This window comes from Chiloscyllium plagiosum, unplaced genomic scaffold (genome assembly GCF_037043375.1).
Source record: "Chiloscyllium plagiosum isolate Xiang-an unplaced genomic scaffold, Cpla_swu_hap1 HiC_scaffold_6, whole genome shotgun sequence".
Lineage (NCBI taxonomy): Eukaryota > Metazoa > Chordata > Chondrichthyes > Orectolobiformes > Hemiscylliidae > Chiloscyllium > Chiloscyllium plagiosum.
The window spans coordinates 94,663,852-94,678,560 of record NW_028270144.1 but is presented as its reverse complement, the minus strand read 5'-3'; the positions used below and the strand labels follow the sequence as shown (position 1 = coordinate 94,678,560).

The 14,709-nt window shown below is 42.0% G+C and overlaps 1 protein-coding gene across 7 annotated transcripts in view; it reads right to left on the bottom strand.

The window, feature by feature from the left end:
- The window catches only part of LOC122551062 (protein furry homolog), a 350,939-nt gene that overhangs the window by 105,648 nt on the left and 230,582 nt on the right, over positions 1 to 14,709 (bottom strand). For all 7 annotated transcript variants that reach the window (XM_087988218.1, XM_087988219.1, XM_087988222.1 and 4 more), the window contains 2 exons: positions 7,614 to 7,699; positions 5,659 to 5,809 (listed from right to left, as the gene is read on the bottom strand). In XM_087988218.1, coding sequence (XP_087844344.1) covers positions 5,659 to 5,809; positions 7,614 to 7,699 — 237 coding nt within the window. The remainder of the gene's footprint in view (positions 1 to 5,658; positions 5,810 to 7,613; positions 7,700 to 14,709) is intronic.

Sequence of the window (14,709 nt, the reverse complement as noted above, 5' to 3'; positions counted from 1 at the left end):
AAACAATTCCATTTTCTAGTGCATCCTACTTGTAAGGAAGTCAAAGGGGATGTGTTCCAAAACTGTCCTATGCCAGCTCGAGAGTCCTGGGGGATTCTCCGTTACCCAGCTCATTAAAATGTTCTTCCTCATGCAGAAAGAGAGAATAGTAAACATGTACATCCAGGGAGGGAAGATTTGGAAAACCAAAAGGAAGGACACCAGATTCAATCCAATCTCAGTTCTCAAAACTTATGCCAAAGCACTCGCTACATCATCCCAATACCTGCGGATCATGTGGCATGTCCATAAACAGTGGGTAAGAGTACCAATCTTCGTTTTACACTTGGGACACATTGGGGACGCTCCTGTCTTAAACTTCGCAAGCCATTCTGGTGCCAGGTGGGCCTTATGGAGTACCTTCAAATGAATAGCCTGAGACTTAATACAAATAGAGATCTTGATAACATTTTCCAAAATGTCCTCACACATTACCCTTTGGAGACTTCCACCCCTAACTCTTGAGTCCAGGTTTTATACAGTCGTTTCATGACCTTCGACACGTTCCTAGCTAGTAAGTGACAGAGAGTGCTAAGCAAGGGGGCGCCTGCTGACTCTCCTCTCCATGTCCAATTTGTCAGAATTAACCATCAATGTAGTCTTTTTTTTGTACAAAGTCTCTAACTAGGTAATATCGAAGGAGCTCCTTCCCAGGTAGGCCGAACTTCTGACCTATCTGTTCGAATGACGTCGTGACCTCCCCATCGAATAGGTCTCCCAAACAGGAGATTCCTCTGGTCTCCCGAAGCTTAAAGCCAGAGTCCATTAAACCTGGCTAAAATCCAACATTCCCACTATAGGGCTGAAAGGGGAGGTTTTTTTGTAAATTGCCCTCACCCTGCCACATCATCCTCCAAGCTTTCACTGTTTAGGACAATCGGACTTGTACAGTGATTCCTAAAGTTCAGAAAATCTAAACTCCACCCCCCCCACCCCTTTGTTGTAAAAGCTACAATTTGTCCAGCTTAATAAGAGGTCGCCTATGATGCCAAATAAAAAGATCCAAGCCAGTTATAAAGCCTGCGCAGCGCTTGCCTTGGCAGCATCAAAGGGAGCATTCTCATGGGATATAATAGGTGAGGAAGAACATTAATTTTGTCCAGAACTATTCTGCCCAACCAAGATATTGGAAGATCCTCCCTGCCTAATTTTCTCTAACAACTGCACATAATTGGCTTTATATAACTGATCAAAACCAGGGTAATAAAAATGCCTAAGTACACAAAAAAAAACCTCCCTGTGACCACCAAAAGGGGAAACAGGTTCCATCCTCAAAGCTGGACATACTTGTAAGACACCACATAGGCATGGCCTCTGATTTCATGAAATTAACTTTGTACCCTGAAAACACACCAAATAAACTAACCACTTGTATTAAGCAGAGCACAGATGCCATTGGATCAGTTAAAAAGAGAAGGACATAATCCGCATAAAGAATAATTTTACGCTTGCCTGATCCTACTTCCGAGCCGTTATACTGGGATCTGAATGGCTTCTGCCAGTGGCTTGATCACCTGTGTAAATAATAGTGGTGAAAGAGGACACCCTTGACAACAGCCTCTGCCGACACTAAAACTATCTCATCTTATGCCATTTGTGAGCACTGGTGCTTTCGGGTCATTATACAGCACAGCCACCATTTGGTAAAAACCTCTCCAAGACCAAACCGTTCTCTGACATAAAAAAGGTACAGCCATTCCATTCAGTCAAACACTTTCTCTGCGTCAAGGGAAACTACCAAACCTGATATCGCTCTTTGCTGACATACTTGAACCATATTTAATACTCTTCTAATATTATTGGTAGACCTACAACCCTTAATAAACCACGTCTGGTTCTTCTTTACAATAAACAGCAATAACCTCTCAGCCTTAATGCTAACATTTTCAACAGGGTTTTGAAATCCACATTCAATAACGATATAGGCCTCTACAAAGTACAATCTTCTGGGGCTTTCCCTTTCTTAAGGATAAGACAGATATTTGCTTCTCTCAAAGAGGATGGGAGGCTACCCTGACTGAATGAATAATTGTACATATTCAAGAGTGGCCCGGCCAATTAGTCTATAAACTCCTTACAGAACTCGCATTGAAATCCATTTGGTCCAGGCACTTTACCACTCTGGAGCAGCCTTACCATCTCCTGCACTTCCTGAATTCTCAAGGGAGCACTCAAAAAGGATTCTGAGAGGTTACACCCGAAAGGTCCAAATTCTTAAAACAGGACTCCATCTTCCTCATTCTATCCTCACAGCCCTCCGACTGATACAGCTCAGAATTGAACTTTCTTGTCTAGCAGTCGCTCAAATGTCCCTAATGTCTCTGACTCTACTACCACTGGTGGCAGTGCATTCCATGCACCCACCACGCTCTATGTAAAGTACCTACATCTGACATCTCCCCTCTATCTCCCTCCAGTCACCTTAAAATTATGATCCCGCCTGACAGCCATTTCTGCCCTGGGGAAAAGTCTCTGGCGATCTACTCTATTTATGCCTCTCATTACCTTGTACACCTGGACCAAGTCACTTCTCTTCCTTCTTTTCTCCAGTACGAAAAGCCGTAGCTTACTTAACCTCTCTTCATAAGACATGCCCTCCAATCCAGGCAGCATCCTGTTAAGTCTCCTCTGTACTCCCTCTAAAGCATCTAAATCCTTCCTATAATGAGGCAACTAGAACTGGATACAATATTCCAAGTGTGACCTAAGCAGGGTTTTATAGAGCTGCAGTTAAACTCAATCCTCCTGTTAATGAAAGCCAAAACAGCATACACCACTTTAACAACCTATCAACGTGGGTGGCAACTTTGAGGGATCTAGGTACGTGGACCCCAAGATCCCACTGTTCCTCCACACTGCAAAGAATCCTGTCTTTAACCCTACATTCAGCATTCAAATTCAACCTTCCAGAATGAATCACTTCACATTTATCCAGGGTGAACTCCATCTGCCACTTCTCAACCCAGCTCTGCATCCTGGCAATGTCTTGTCATAGTGTCAAGGGCTCTTGCAGGCTATCTGCAACACCACCGACCTTTGTGTCATCAGCAAACAACTAACCCATCCTTCCACTTCTTCATCCAAGTCATTTATAAAAGCTACAAAGAGAAGAGGCCCAAGAACACATCGCTGCGGGACACCACTGGTCATTGACCACCAGGTAGAATACTTTCAATCCACTACCAATCGCTGTCTTCTTTGGCCAGCCAATTCTGTATCTAGACAGCCAAATGTCCCTGCATCCCATACCTCTTAACTGTCTGACTGAGTCTACCATGGGGAATCTTATCAAATGCCTTACTGAAATCCATATACACCACATTCACTGCTCGACCTTCGTCAACTTGTCTCGTCACATCTTCAAAGAACTCATTAAGGCTTGTGAGGCATGAACTGCCCCTCACAAAGCTATGCTGACTATCTTTAATCAAACTACGTTTTTCCAAATAGTCATAAATCCTATCTCTCAGAATCCTTTCCAGTACCTTGCTTACCACAGACGTAAGACTGACTGGACTGTAATTCCCAGGGATTGCTCGATTTCTTTTCTTGAATAGAGGAACAACATTCACCTCCCTCCAATCATCTGAGACTACTCTGGTGGAGACAGAAGATGCAAAGATCATCATCAGAGGCGCAGCAATCTCATTCCTCGCTTCCCGTAGTAACCTTGGATATATCTGATATGGCACTGGGGACTTATCTATCTTGACGCTTCCCAGGATTTCCAGCATATCCACTTTCTTAATATCAATCTATTCAAGCCTATTAACCTGGTCCTTGGTGTTCTCACTATCAACAAGGTTCCTCTCTCTAGTGAATACTGAAGCAAAAAACTCATATAGGGCCTCCCCTACCTCTTCAGACTCCAGGCACAAATTCCCTCCAGTATCCCTGATCGGCCTACCCTCTCTCTGGTCATTCTTAAAGTCCTCACATAAGCGTAGAACGCCTTTGGGTTTTTGCTAATCCTTCTCGCCAAGACATTTTCATGCCCCTTCCTGGCTCTTCTCAGTCCATTTTTGAATTCTTTCCGAGCTACCCTATAATCCTCTAAAGCTGTGCCAGATCCTTAAGTCCTCAATCTTAAGTAAGCTTCCTTCTCCCTCTTGATGAGAAGATCCTCTTTTCTTGTCATCCAAGGCTCCTTCACCTTACCATTTCTTGCCTGTCTCAGTGGGACAACGTTATCCAACATTTGTATCAAGTGATCCTTAAAGAGCCTCCACATTTCTGATGTGCATTTCCCGTAGAACAATTATTCCCAATTTATACTCCATAGCTCCTGTTTCATAGCAGTTTAATTTCCCCTCCCCAAATTAAATACTTTCCAATACTGTCTGTTCCTATTCCTCTCCACAGCAAGGTAAGGTGAGGCAGTTGTGGTCACTGTCACCAAAATGCTCTCCCACCGAGAGATTTGACACCTGTCCTGGCTTGTTGCCTAGCACCAAATCCAATATAGCCTCACCCCTAGTCTATCTACATATTGAGTCAGGAATCCTTCCTGGACACACCTGACAAAATCGACTCAATCCAGACCATCTGCACTAAGGAGGTTCCAATCAATATTGGGGAAGTTGAAGTTACCCATAACAACAACTCTGTTACATCTGCACTTTCCAAGACCTGCTGCCCAATCTCTTCTTCCAATTCTCTGCTGCTATTGAGGATCTATAAAAAAACACCCAATAAAGTGACTGCTCCTTCCCTGTTATTGACTTCCACCCATACTGACTCAATAGACAAACCCTCCTCAACAACCTCCTTTTCTGCAGCTGTGATGCACTCCCTAATTAACAATGCTTCTCCCCTTTCTCTTTTACCCCCCCCCCCCATTCTCTTTAAAAAGGTGTGGGAAGTGGTGCTAATGGTAATTAGCAAGTTCTGTTGCCCATTTTTTGATCATAGGACCATGAATCTTCATGAAGTCCTATGTCAATGTTAAGGGCTCCCTATTTACTGTGGCATCATCTCTACTTGGTCTGCCCTGTTTTGAGACAGTATGCACTCGGAGTGATGTTAGTGGTGTCTGGACATTGTCTGCAAAGTATTACCCTTTGGAGTATGACTATGTCAGTTTGCCACTTGACCACTCTGTGGGACAAGCCCCCATTTCTCAGGAAGGAGGATTTTGCAGTGTTGAAAGTGCTGGGTTTGACAGACATTGCCAGTGCATCAGTCGATGTTGGACGATCCATCCAGTTTCATTCTTTTTCTTAAACTTCAACTTGTTAAACTCATCAGGTTCTTCACTTTCTTTCAGATTTTCAGTCTCACCCCAACAAAAGTATCTCCTTCTCTCCCCTTATAAATTGGACGCTAATCACTCCGGTTCATTGAGTTGAATAAAGATCACAGCAGTTCGGCGATAGTAGTCAAAAGATAAGTCAAACTTTAGGCAGTTAGGATAAATAACCAGAATATCATCAGTCTGCTCAAAGTAAGTTCTGATAAATGTCACCTTGTGTAGAAAGAAGTCACTTTCTGAAAGTGTACATATCAAAATTGCCCTTCCTTGCATTGGGTACAGAATGGTTACACTTTTGACACATAATTCAAATACCTTGAAAAGTACATTTTAAAATACAAAGTATGTTTTGAAGATAATTTTCTAACCTATGCAGTGGTCCACGAGGTGTGATGGTTTCAGGGAGGTAATCCACAAGGGGGGCCCAGCATCCTCCATTTATTGGCATTGGCAGAGGCTGTGGTACGTTAGCTTCCACAGTTTTCATCAACCAACTAGCATAAGGAGGCATTGGGTCACCTGAGGGGTAACAATATTGAAGTTATTTCCAGTGAAATATTAAAATTATTCGGTGCATGATGATAATGCTCATTTGATCAATAACTAGCCTTTAAAACATAGTTTATTGCAGAATTGTTTTAGTACAGGAGGAGGCCATTTAGCCCATTGTGTCTGCTCCAGCTCTTAGAATGAGTATTATGACTCAGTGCCATTCTCCTGTCTTTTCCCCTGAATCATATTTCAATTTAAGTAATCATCCAAAGCCATTTTGAATGCCTCAACTGACCCTGCGTCCACCATGAAGTTGTTCTATGATCTAACTGCTTACTCAGCAAAATAAAAAAATTAGTCAGCTCATAAGTGTTTCTTTTGCAATTTAACTTATAACCATGTTTTTGTGCTTGATGCTTTTATGAAAAGGAACAATGTTTCCCCATCTTGCAACAAACCTTATTTAAATCATCTTTTCCCCACTATGCACCAAATTCCTACTTTTCAGTTGGTTCCACAAGCACTCATTCTGTTTTGTCTCATTCAAGCATTGTCCGATTCTGCTAACTCACTTGTCAGGAGAGACTTCCTTTAGCATTAATGGTAAGTCAATACATGTAAAAATTCTCTAATGAGTTGTACTATGCTATCCAGATTTAAAGTGCAGGTGAGATCCTGTCAGCATTAATAGGTACACACTAAAAATTTTCTTCTTGAACAAATGACAAATAATCAAAAAGTGATCAGGCTTCTGGTGCAATAGCACAACACAGGGTGACAGATGATGTAGCCAGATGAAAGCATAAGGTGCAATTTGACCCTCCCTGGAGGTCATGGAAGAGTTGCTGAGAAGGGGAACTAATGAGTGAGTTGACCCTGGAAAGATACTCACCCCCTTACTCATGAAGTACTGAGTGAAAAGGGACTTTCCTGACTCACAAGCAATTAAGCCCAAAGTGACCAATTAACAGCCACTAATGACACTCAACTCACCACCTTTCCAATTATCTGCCTTTCCAGCAAGCAAGAAAAGTAGTTGGTTTGCCAATCAGTAAGCAGGATGTCCCAACTTGGAGAAAACAGAGGCACTGGTACTAGGCAGGAGGGTGGCCTCCGAAAGCCTCATCTTCTATTCCAAAATGCAGTGGGAAGTTAATACAAGATCAAAAAAAGTAAATAAGTTATGTGTATGAAACACAAAACTCACATGTCAAAGACACACTCGCATAATTAACTTAATCTCTCCCCAATCATGCTGCCAGATCTAATGAATTTGTACACCTTTTATGTTTGACCCGCTAAATTAGCTCTGATGAGAGCTAATTTCTGAGCTGTCATGTTGATTATTCTAACAGATTGTGTTTGTTAAGATATGTAAGATTTATTTTCACAGATTTAATTGGCTGAAATGATATTTGATATTTGACCAGTAGATGAATCATGAGGCCTTTCAGGCTATAACAACATCTGAAGAATTTTTCAGTCACTGGAAGTTCCCTAATGACATCAAGTACCGGATGCTGTTTCTAAATAGATCCTTGTCTAGAGATATGCAAGTGCTGGCTACTGTAATAGTCAGGAGGAAATCCTGGAATCAATTACTTATGACACTCAATGGGAGAGAGAAACCAATCTTTTTTTTTCAAGCAACATTTAACATACACTAGCATTCAGTCTTGGCACATGCACATAGACAGCATTACTGAATTCAGCTTGAACAAATATTTACTTTGTAGAAAAGCAGTAGAGCTGAAGCAACCCTTTTAGCCAACTTCTAGTTGGAAACTGTTTGAGAAGAACAAATAGTAATAAAAACCAATAAAGTTTTAACCTTTTTCATCATCATAGGATCCACCAGAACTGTTGCTGTACCTGGATTCAAGACGAGAATGAGCTCTTATCACAACATTGTTGAACCTAAGGAAAATATGTAAAAAAATCAGGGTACATCAACAAACATTTTAAAACATGATATTTTAGCCACTAAAGAAAACTTGTGGTACTTAATGAAACAGAAATGATATTTTTTCATTTATTAGAAATAATCCAATTTTCTCCTCTTTGTTTCTCTTTCAAAAGTGATAATTAAATCTGCATTACAAGTCTAGCACATTTAAATTGTCATTTCTTACATACATGCTTAGTTTGTAACCATTATTTAACCAACCTCAGAGTTGTCAATCACATCCTCATTCAGCATGTGCAGCCATGTATTCTACAGCAAGGATAATACATAACAGTTAAGAATAAAAATTCTGTAATTCTGGATAATATTCCCTTTCTGTCTTGCATAGAGATTTAAGAGACCAGTGCTGCAGGTACCTACTCAGTCAATATATGAAACCTGTTACAAAGCACCCCATCCTGTTCCTTGCTTTCCTCTTTGATCCCAGCTGGACATATCTGGTACTATACCAGTTGGTCAATTTATAGATGTGTGTGACCTTAGGTATAGCACATTGACAATTTTTCTATGTGAGGTGATGAAAGAGGGCCTCAACCTTATTCTCACGTAATGATCAGGCATACGCATTCCACTGAGGGAAATGCTAACCATGCTAATTGAATTTTGTCTGAAATGAGTATCAAGTCAACACAGTATCAAGTAAACCCAAACAAAATTTGGATTTAAGCCTCAATTGCTACCAGTGTGCTGCAGATGTCAAATGAATTGATGTCATTTTGCAATTCATAGCCTTTCTGATAATTTTGACTTTTGCAACACAGCCAGACAGGGACCAGGGACTCCAGAATGAGAGGAAGGAGATCAGGGATGGGAGGGAATAAATAATGTCTAGGGCTGCAGGAAAAAGGGAGCACCAAGGGTAGGGGTGAGCCCTGCCTATGAGAAAAGGGGAAGGAAACACTACCTGGTAGAGGGCGGGACTGAGTGTAGAACAGGATGTGGGCATTACTAGCTATGCCAGCATTTGTTGTCCAGCCCTCATTGCCCCAAAAACCATGTTGCTGTAGGTGTGAAGTCACATGCAGGAAAGACCAGATAATGATGACTGATTTCTTTTCCTAAAGTGAACCAGACAGGTTTTACTGACAACTAACAATGGTCACCATTAGACTAGCTTTCTATCTGGTACAAATTTCACTATGATTTATAAAGATGTTGCCAAGGTTGGAGGATTTGAGCTATGGGGAGAGGCTGAATAGGCTGGGGCTGTTTTCCCTGGAGCATCAGAAGCTGGGGAGTGATCTTATAGAAGTTTATAAAATCATGAGGGAAATGGATATTTCTTTTCCCTGGGTTGGGGGAAGCAAGAACTAGAGGGCGTAGGTTTAGGGTGAGAGGGGAAAGATTTAAAAGGGACCTAAGGGACAACTTTTTCACACAAAGAGTGGTGCATGTATGGAATGAGCTGCCAGAGGAAGTGTTGGAGGCCTTTTAAAATTTTAACATTTAAATGGCATGTGGATGGGTACATGATTAGGAAGGGTTTAGAGGGATATGGGTCAAGTGCTCCCATAAGGGTCTAGATTAATTTAAGATATTTGGTTTGCTTGGACAAGTTAGACCGCAGGGTCCGTTTCCGTGCTGTACAACCATATGACTATCTGCTACAGTGGATTTCAAACCTATGTTCCCAGATCATTACAACTATGTCAAACGCCACTCCCTTTTCTGCAAACCTCATAAAAATGCTTTCCTTCAGGTGTTTATCCAATCCTACCAGAAAAATTTGGCATTGCTTTTAGCTCAACAGCATTTGATCAAACTCATTTGTGATGAGCAAAACATCCAATATGTGTTCTAAAGCAGTCAGTCATCAGTTTACACCTGTAATAATCTATTGAAATCAACAACCATGAAATGAAATCACCCAGCACTCCAGGCAATTGTTAATTGAAAATATTTATTTTACTTTTAAATGCTCAGTATTCAACTAAAATAGTTGAAAATAAACTGAAAACAACTTGATGAGCCTAGATGTAATCAAGAAGAGGAACAACTCAGATCATATGTTTTCTAAGCCTCAGCTGCAAGCTGTGAAAGTTTAAAAAGAAAAGGAAGCACTCAGACAATCTCCGATATGTTATCAAACGCAGTTGTGAGTGTGAGTGTTTAACATTGCCAAATCATGACAATGATCATTGTTATTAATAAAGTTATATTTATTGTTGTAGTTACAATGATTTGTTGCAATAATACAATACATTTTTTATCATTATACGTTATTATAGACCTAGGCCTCGCCTCTCCCCCCCACTGATCATTCTAACCCCTTTCTGCTCTCTGTCACACCCTGCATCCTCTGGCCCACTTGGTCATTCCCCTTTGATTCCCCACACTTGTCTCTCATCCCTGGTCCCTTCTCCCCAGGCACAAATGCTAGTTGGATCTGAAGTTGTGCTAATTGATAGTTCAGGTTGAGAACAGCAAGGAGTCCAAGTTGTAATGGGGGGTGGAGCAGATATCAGACAGTGGTGACTTTGGGAGGTTGAATAAGTCTGGGTAACACATCGCTGGCAGGAAAAGGGGTGAGATGGGACCATGACATGGGGGGGGGGAGGAGGAAAGAGGGAGAGACCCCAGGGACGATAAAATACAAACTCAGAATCTGGTAAGCCAAAGCCTTAACACTGGGGGAGTTAGGAATAGGTGTAGATCTGAGGTTGGGGGATAGAGAATGGGAAGAGATGTAGTCCTGAGACTTGGGCAGCTGAGGGTACTAAGACACACAGCCACAATAATCTAGTATGTTTCCAATAGGCCTGAGGAGGCTAGCCTGAATTTTGGGTGGTTTTGACTCACAGCATGACAGGAAGGAGCTTTGATGGAGAATCAGAAGCACAGGTGAACTACAAAATTGTGATTCTGATAGACATTAGATTATGGAGCTTCTCTCTAAACATTTTATTCACAATATGTTTTTAACTTTTTCTCAACTTGTCCCTTTTGATATAAATCTTGCTGGGATAGCTGGTTTTCTGATAAGACCATGAACTGGACTGTGGTGACTCCTACCAGCAGCTTGTTGAGTGCTTCATAATAGTGGATGGCAAGCTGTCGGGGTAAGGGGTAGCACAGATCTCCTTTGTCATTCTGGGTTGTATTGTGTCCCCAGAATCTCAGCAGTCAGGTACTCTAGAATGGCAGACAAGTAGTCAGATGCTTCAGAAATAGAGCTCCAGGTTTTTGACTCAGTGACAATGAAGGGAAGGCAATGTAATTCTAATTAAATATATTGTGTGGGTTGGGGAGGGAGTTGCAGATGGTGGTATTCCCATGCATCAACTGTTATTGTCCTTCTAGGTTGTAGAGATCACAGGTGTGAAAGGTGCTGTCGAAGGAAACTTGGTGAATTGGTGATATGCTAGTCTTCATTTTTTCATTATATACTTTTGAATTTAAATTCCATTGCACTCTTATTTTTTTCAGTATTGCTGCATTTATGTTATTGACTATTTGTTCATCATCTCCCCACCCTATCTCCACTGGTGGAGCATCCCTTATTTTATCCATGGATTTGGTCACCCTGGCAGAGTGGGGAATGTAGAACTGGAGAATGATCAGACAGAAGGGTAAATTCCAGTTGAAACGGAAGGATTGGGGAAGTTGCTGGGAAATCTTTGCAGCAAAATGTGCTTTTTAAAAAAATATCATAGGGTGTAGCAAGCTGCATTTGATGCAGACATAGATTATTGTGGCTGTGCTTCTTTGTACCCTCACCTGCTCAAGTCTCAGGGCTACATCTCTTCCCATTCTCCATTCCCCAACCTCAGATCTACGCCTATTTCTAACTCCTCCAGTGTTGAGGCTATAGCTTACCAGATTCTGAGCTTGCATTTTATCGTCCCTGGGGTCTCTCCCTTTTTCCTCATCGCCCCATGTCATGGTCCCACCCCACCCCCTTTCCTGCCAGCGATGTGTTACACAGGACTTGTTAAACCTCCCAAAGTCACCACTGTCTGATTTCTGCTCCATCCCCATTACGACTTCAATTCCAATTAGCATTTGTGCCTGGAGGGAGGGGACAGGGATATTTAATGAGCTGTAATCACCATTAAATGCTTGACTGTTTCAGTATGATCATTTGCAATCTGGATGGATTCTAAATTACATCATCTGATGTCCTCTGATGCTTCCATAAGACATTCAACATTCACAAAACATTAAGTCTTAAGATAAGAGCCCACAGTGTTGGAGGTAGTACAGATAGAGAATTGGCTAATGGGGAGAAAACAGCAAATGGGATGGGGCTTTTTTTCAGGTTGGCAACCTGTAACCAGTGGGGTTCACAAAGATCAGTGCTTGGACCACAAATGTTTACAGTATATATTAATGACTTGGAGGAAGGAAACAAATGTACTGTAGCCAAATTTGTAGACAACACAAAAATAGATGGAAAGGCAGGTTGTGAGTGGGACACAAATAGTTTATAGATGGACATTAACAGGCTAAATAAGTAGGAAAAATGTTGGCAAATTAAAATGTGAACTTGTTCATTTTGGAAAAGAGAACAAAAGAACAGAATATTAGGGAAATAGATGGTGACATCTTGAAAAATGTCCAGATTACAGAGGAGGAAGTGTTGGATGTCTTGAGATGCATAAAATAGATAAATCCCGAGGTCCTGATCAGGTGTACCCTAGAACTCTGTGGGAAGCGAGGGAAGTGATTGCTGGCCTATCATCGATAGTCACAGGTGAGGTACCGGAAGACTGGAGGCTGGCTCACGTGAAGCCACTACTTAAGAAAGGCAGTAAGGACAAGCCCGGAACTATAAACGAGTGAGCCTGACAAGTTGTTGGAGGGAATCCTGAGGGACAGGATGTACTTGTATTTGGAAAGGCAAGGACTGATTAGGGATAGTTAACGTGGCTTTGTGCATGGGAAATCACATCTCACAAACATGATTGAGTTTTTTGAAGAAATAACAAAGAGAATTGATGAGAGCAGAGTGGTAGACGTGATCTATATGGACTTCAGTAAGGCGTTCGACAAGGTTCCCCATGAGAGACTAGTTAGCAAGGATAGATCTCACGGAATACAGGGAGAACTAGCCATTTGGATACAGAAGTGGCTCAAAGGTAGGAAGCAGAGGGTGGTGGTGGAGGGTTGTTTTTCACACTGGAGGCCTGTGACCAGTGGAGTGCTACAAAGATTGGTGCTGGGTCCACTACGTTTTGTCATTTATATAAATGATTTAGATGTGAGCATAAGAGGTACAGATAGTAAGTTTGCAGGTGACACCAAAATTGGAGGTGTAGTGGACAGCGAATAAGGTTAGCTCGGATTACAATGGGATCTTGATCAGATGGGCCAATGGGCTGAGGAGTAGCAGATGGAGTTTAAGTTGGATAAATGTGAGGTGCTGCATTTTGGGAAACCAAATCTTACCAGGATTTATACACTTAATGGTAAGGTCCTCGGGGGTGTTGCTGAACACAGAGACCTTGGAGTGCAGGTTCATAGCTCCTTGAAAGTGGAGTCACAGGTAGATAGGATAGTGAAGGCAGTATTTGGTATACTTTCCTTTATTGGTCAGAGTATTGAGTACAGGAGTTGGGAGGTCATATTGTGACTGTACAGGACATTGATTAGGCCACTTTTGGAATACTGCATGCAATTCTGGGCTCCTTCCTATCTGAAGGATGTTGTGAAACTTGAAAGGGTTCAGAAAAGATTTACAAGGATATTGCCAGGGTTGGAGGATTTGAGCTGTAAGGAGAGGTTGAATAGGCTAGGGTTGTTTTCCCTGGAGCGTCAGAGGCTGAGGGGTAACCTCATTGAGGTTTATAAAATCATGAGGGGCATGAATAGGGTAAATAGACAAGGTCTTTTGCCTGGTGTGGGGGAGTCCAGAACTAGAGGGCATAGGTTTAGGGTGAGAGGGGAAAGATATTAAAGAAACCTAAGGGGCAACTTTTTCATGCAGAGCGTGGTGCGCGTGTGGAATGGGCTGGCAGAGGCAGTGGTGGAGGCTAGTACAATTGCAACATTTAAAAGGCATCTGGATGGGTATATGAATAGGAAGGGTTTGGAGGGATATGGGCCAGGTGCTGGCAGGTGGGACTAGATTGGGTTGGGATAGCTGTTCAGCATGCACGAGTTGGACTGACGTAGTATATCTCTATGACTCAATTTCAATGGAGAAAAACTGCAAAAAGATATAACACAAAAAGGACTTGGGGGTACTTGTGTACAAAAGAAAACTAGCACATAGATACAGTAGGTAATCAGGAAAGCTCATGGAATGCTGGTCCTTATTTCAAGGGGCTTGAAGTATAAGAGTAGTGAAGTCTTACTGCAGCTGTATGGGGTAATGAGAGTAGTTTTGGTTCCCGTATTGAAGGAAAGATTATTTCATTGGAGAAAGTTCAGATAATGTTCACTAGGATGATTGGGAGGCATTGCCTTGTCAGCAAAGGTTAAACAGGTTGAGACTCCACTCACTGCTGTTCAGAAGTAGGAGAGGTGATCTCATTGAGACACACAGGATTCTCATGGGAATATCTAGGACCAGAGGGCATACTCTGAAAATTAAAGGGTTCCAAGTTCTTCTCTCAGCGGGTTGAGTGTCTTTGGAACTCTTTGCCACAGAGAGGCTGCAGGAGCAGAGTTCTTGCGTATATTTAAAGCTGTGATAGGTTCTTGATCAGCAAGGCAATCAAGCGTCAGCGGAAAAGGGCATGCAAATGGATGTGAGGTATGTCAGATCAGCCATGATTCTACTGAACGGCAGAGCAGTCTCAAGAGGCTGAACGGCCTAGTCCTGCTCCTATTTCTTCCGGCCTTAAGACTTTGACCCCATGAAGTCTTATTCTAGCAAGAGTGTCGAAGATTTTCTTCTGGAACTTGCTATATCCCATCCAAGCTTATCTAGTACAGCTACACCACAGGCACTGACCCAACAATATGGAAAATTGCCAGGTATCTCCTGTCCACAAAAGGCAGGACAAATCTTACCCAA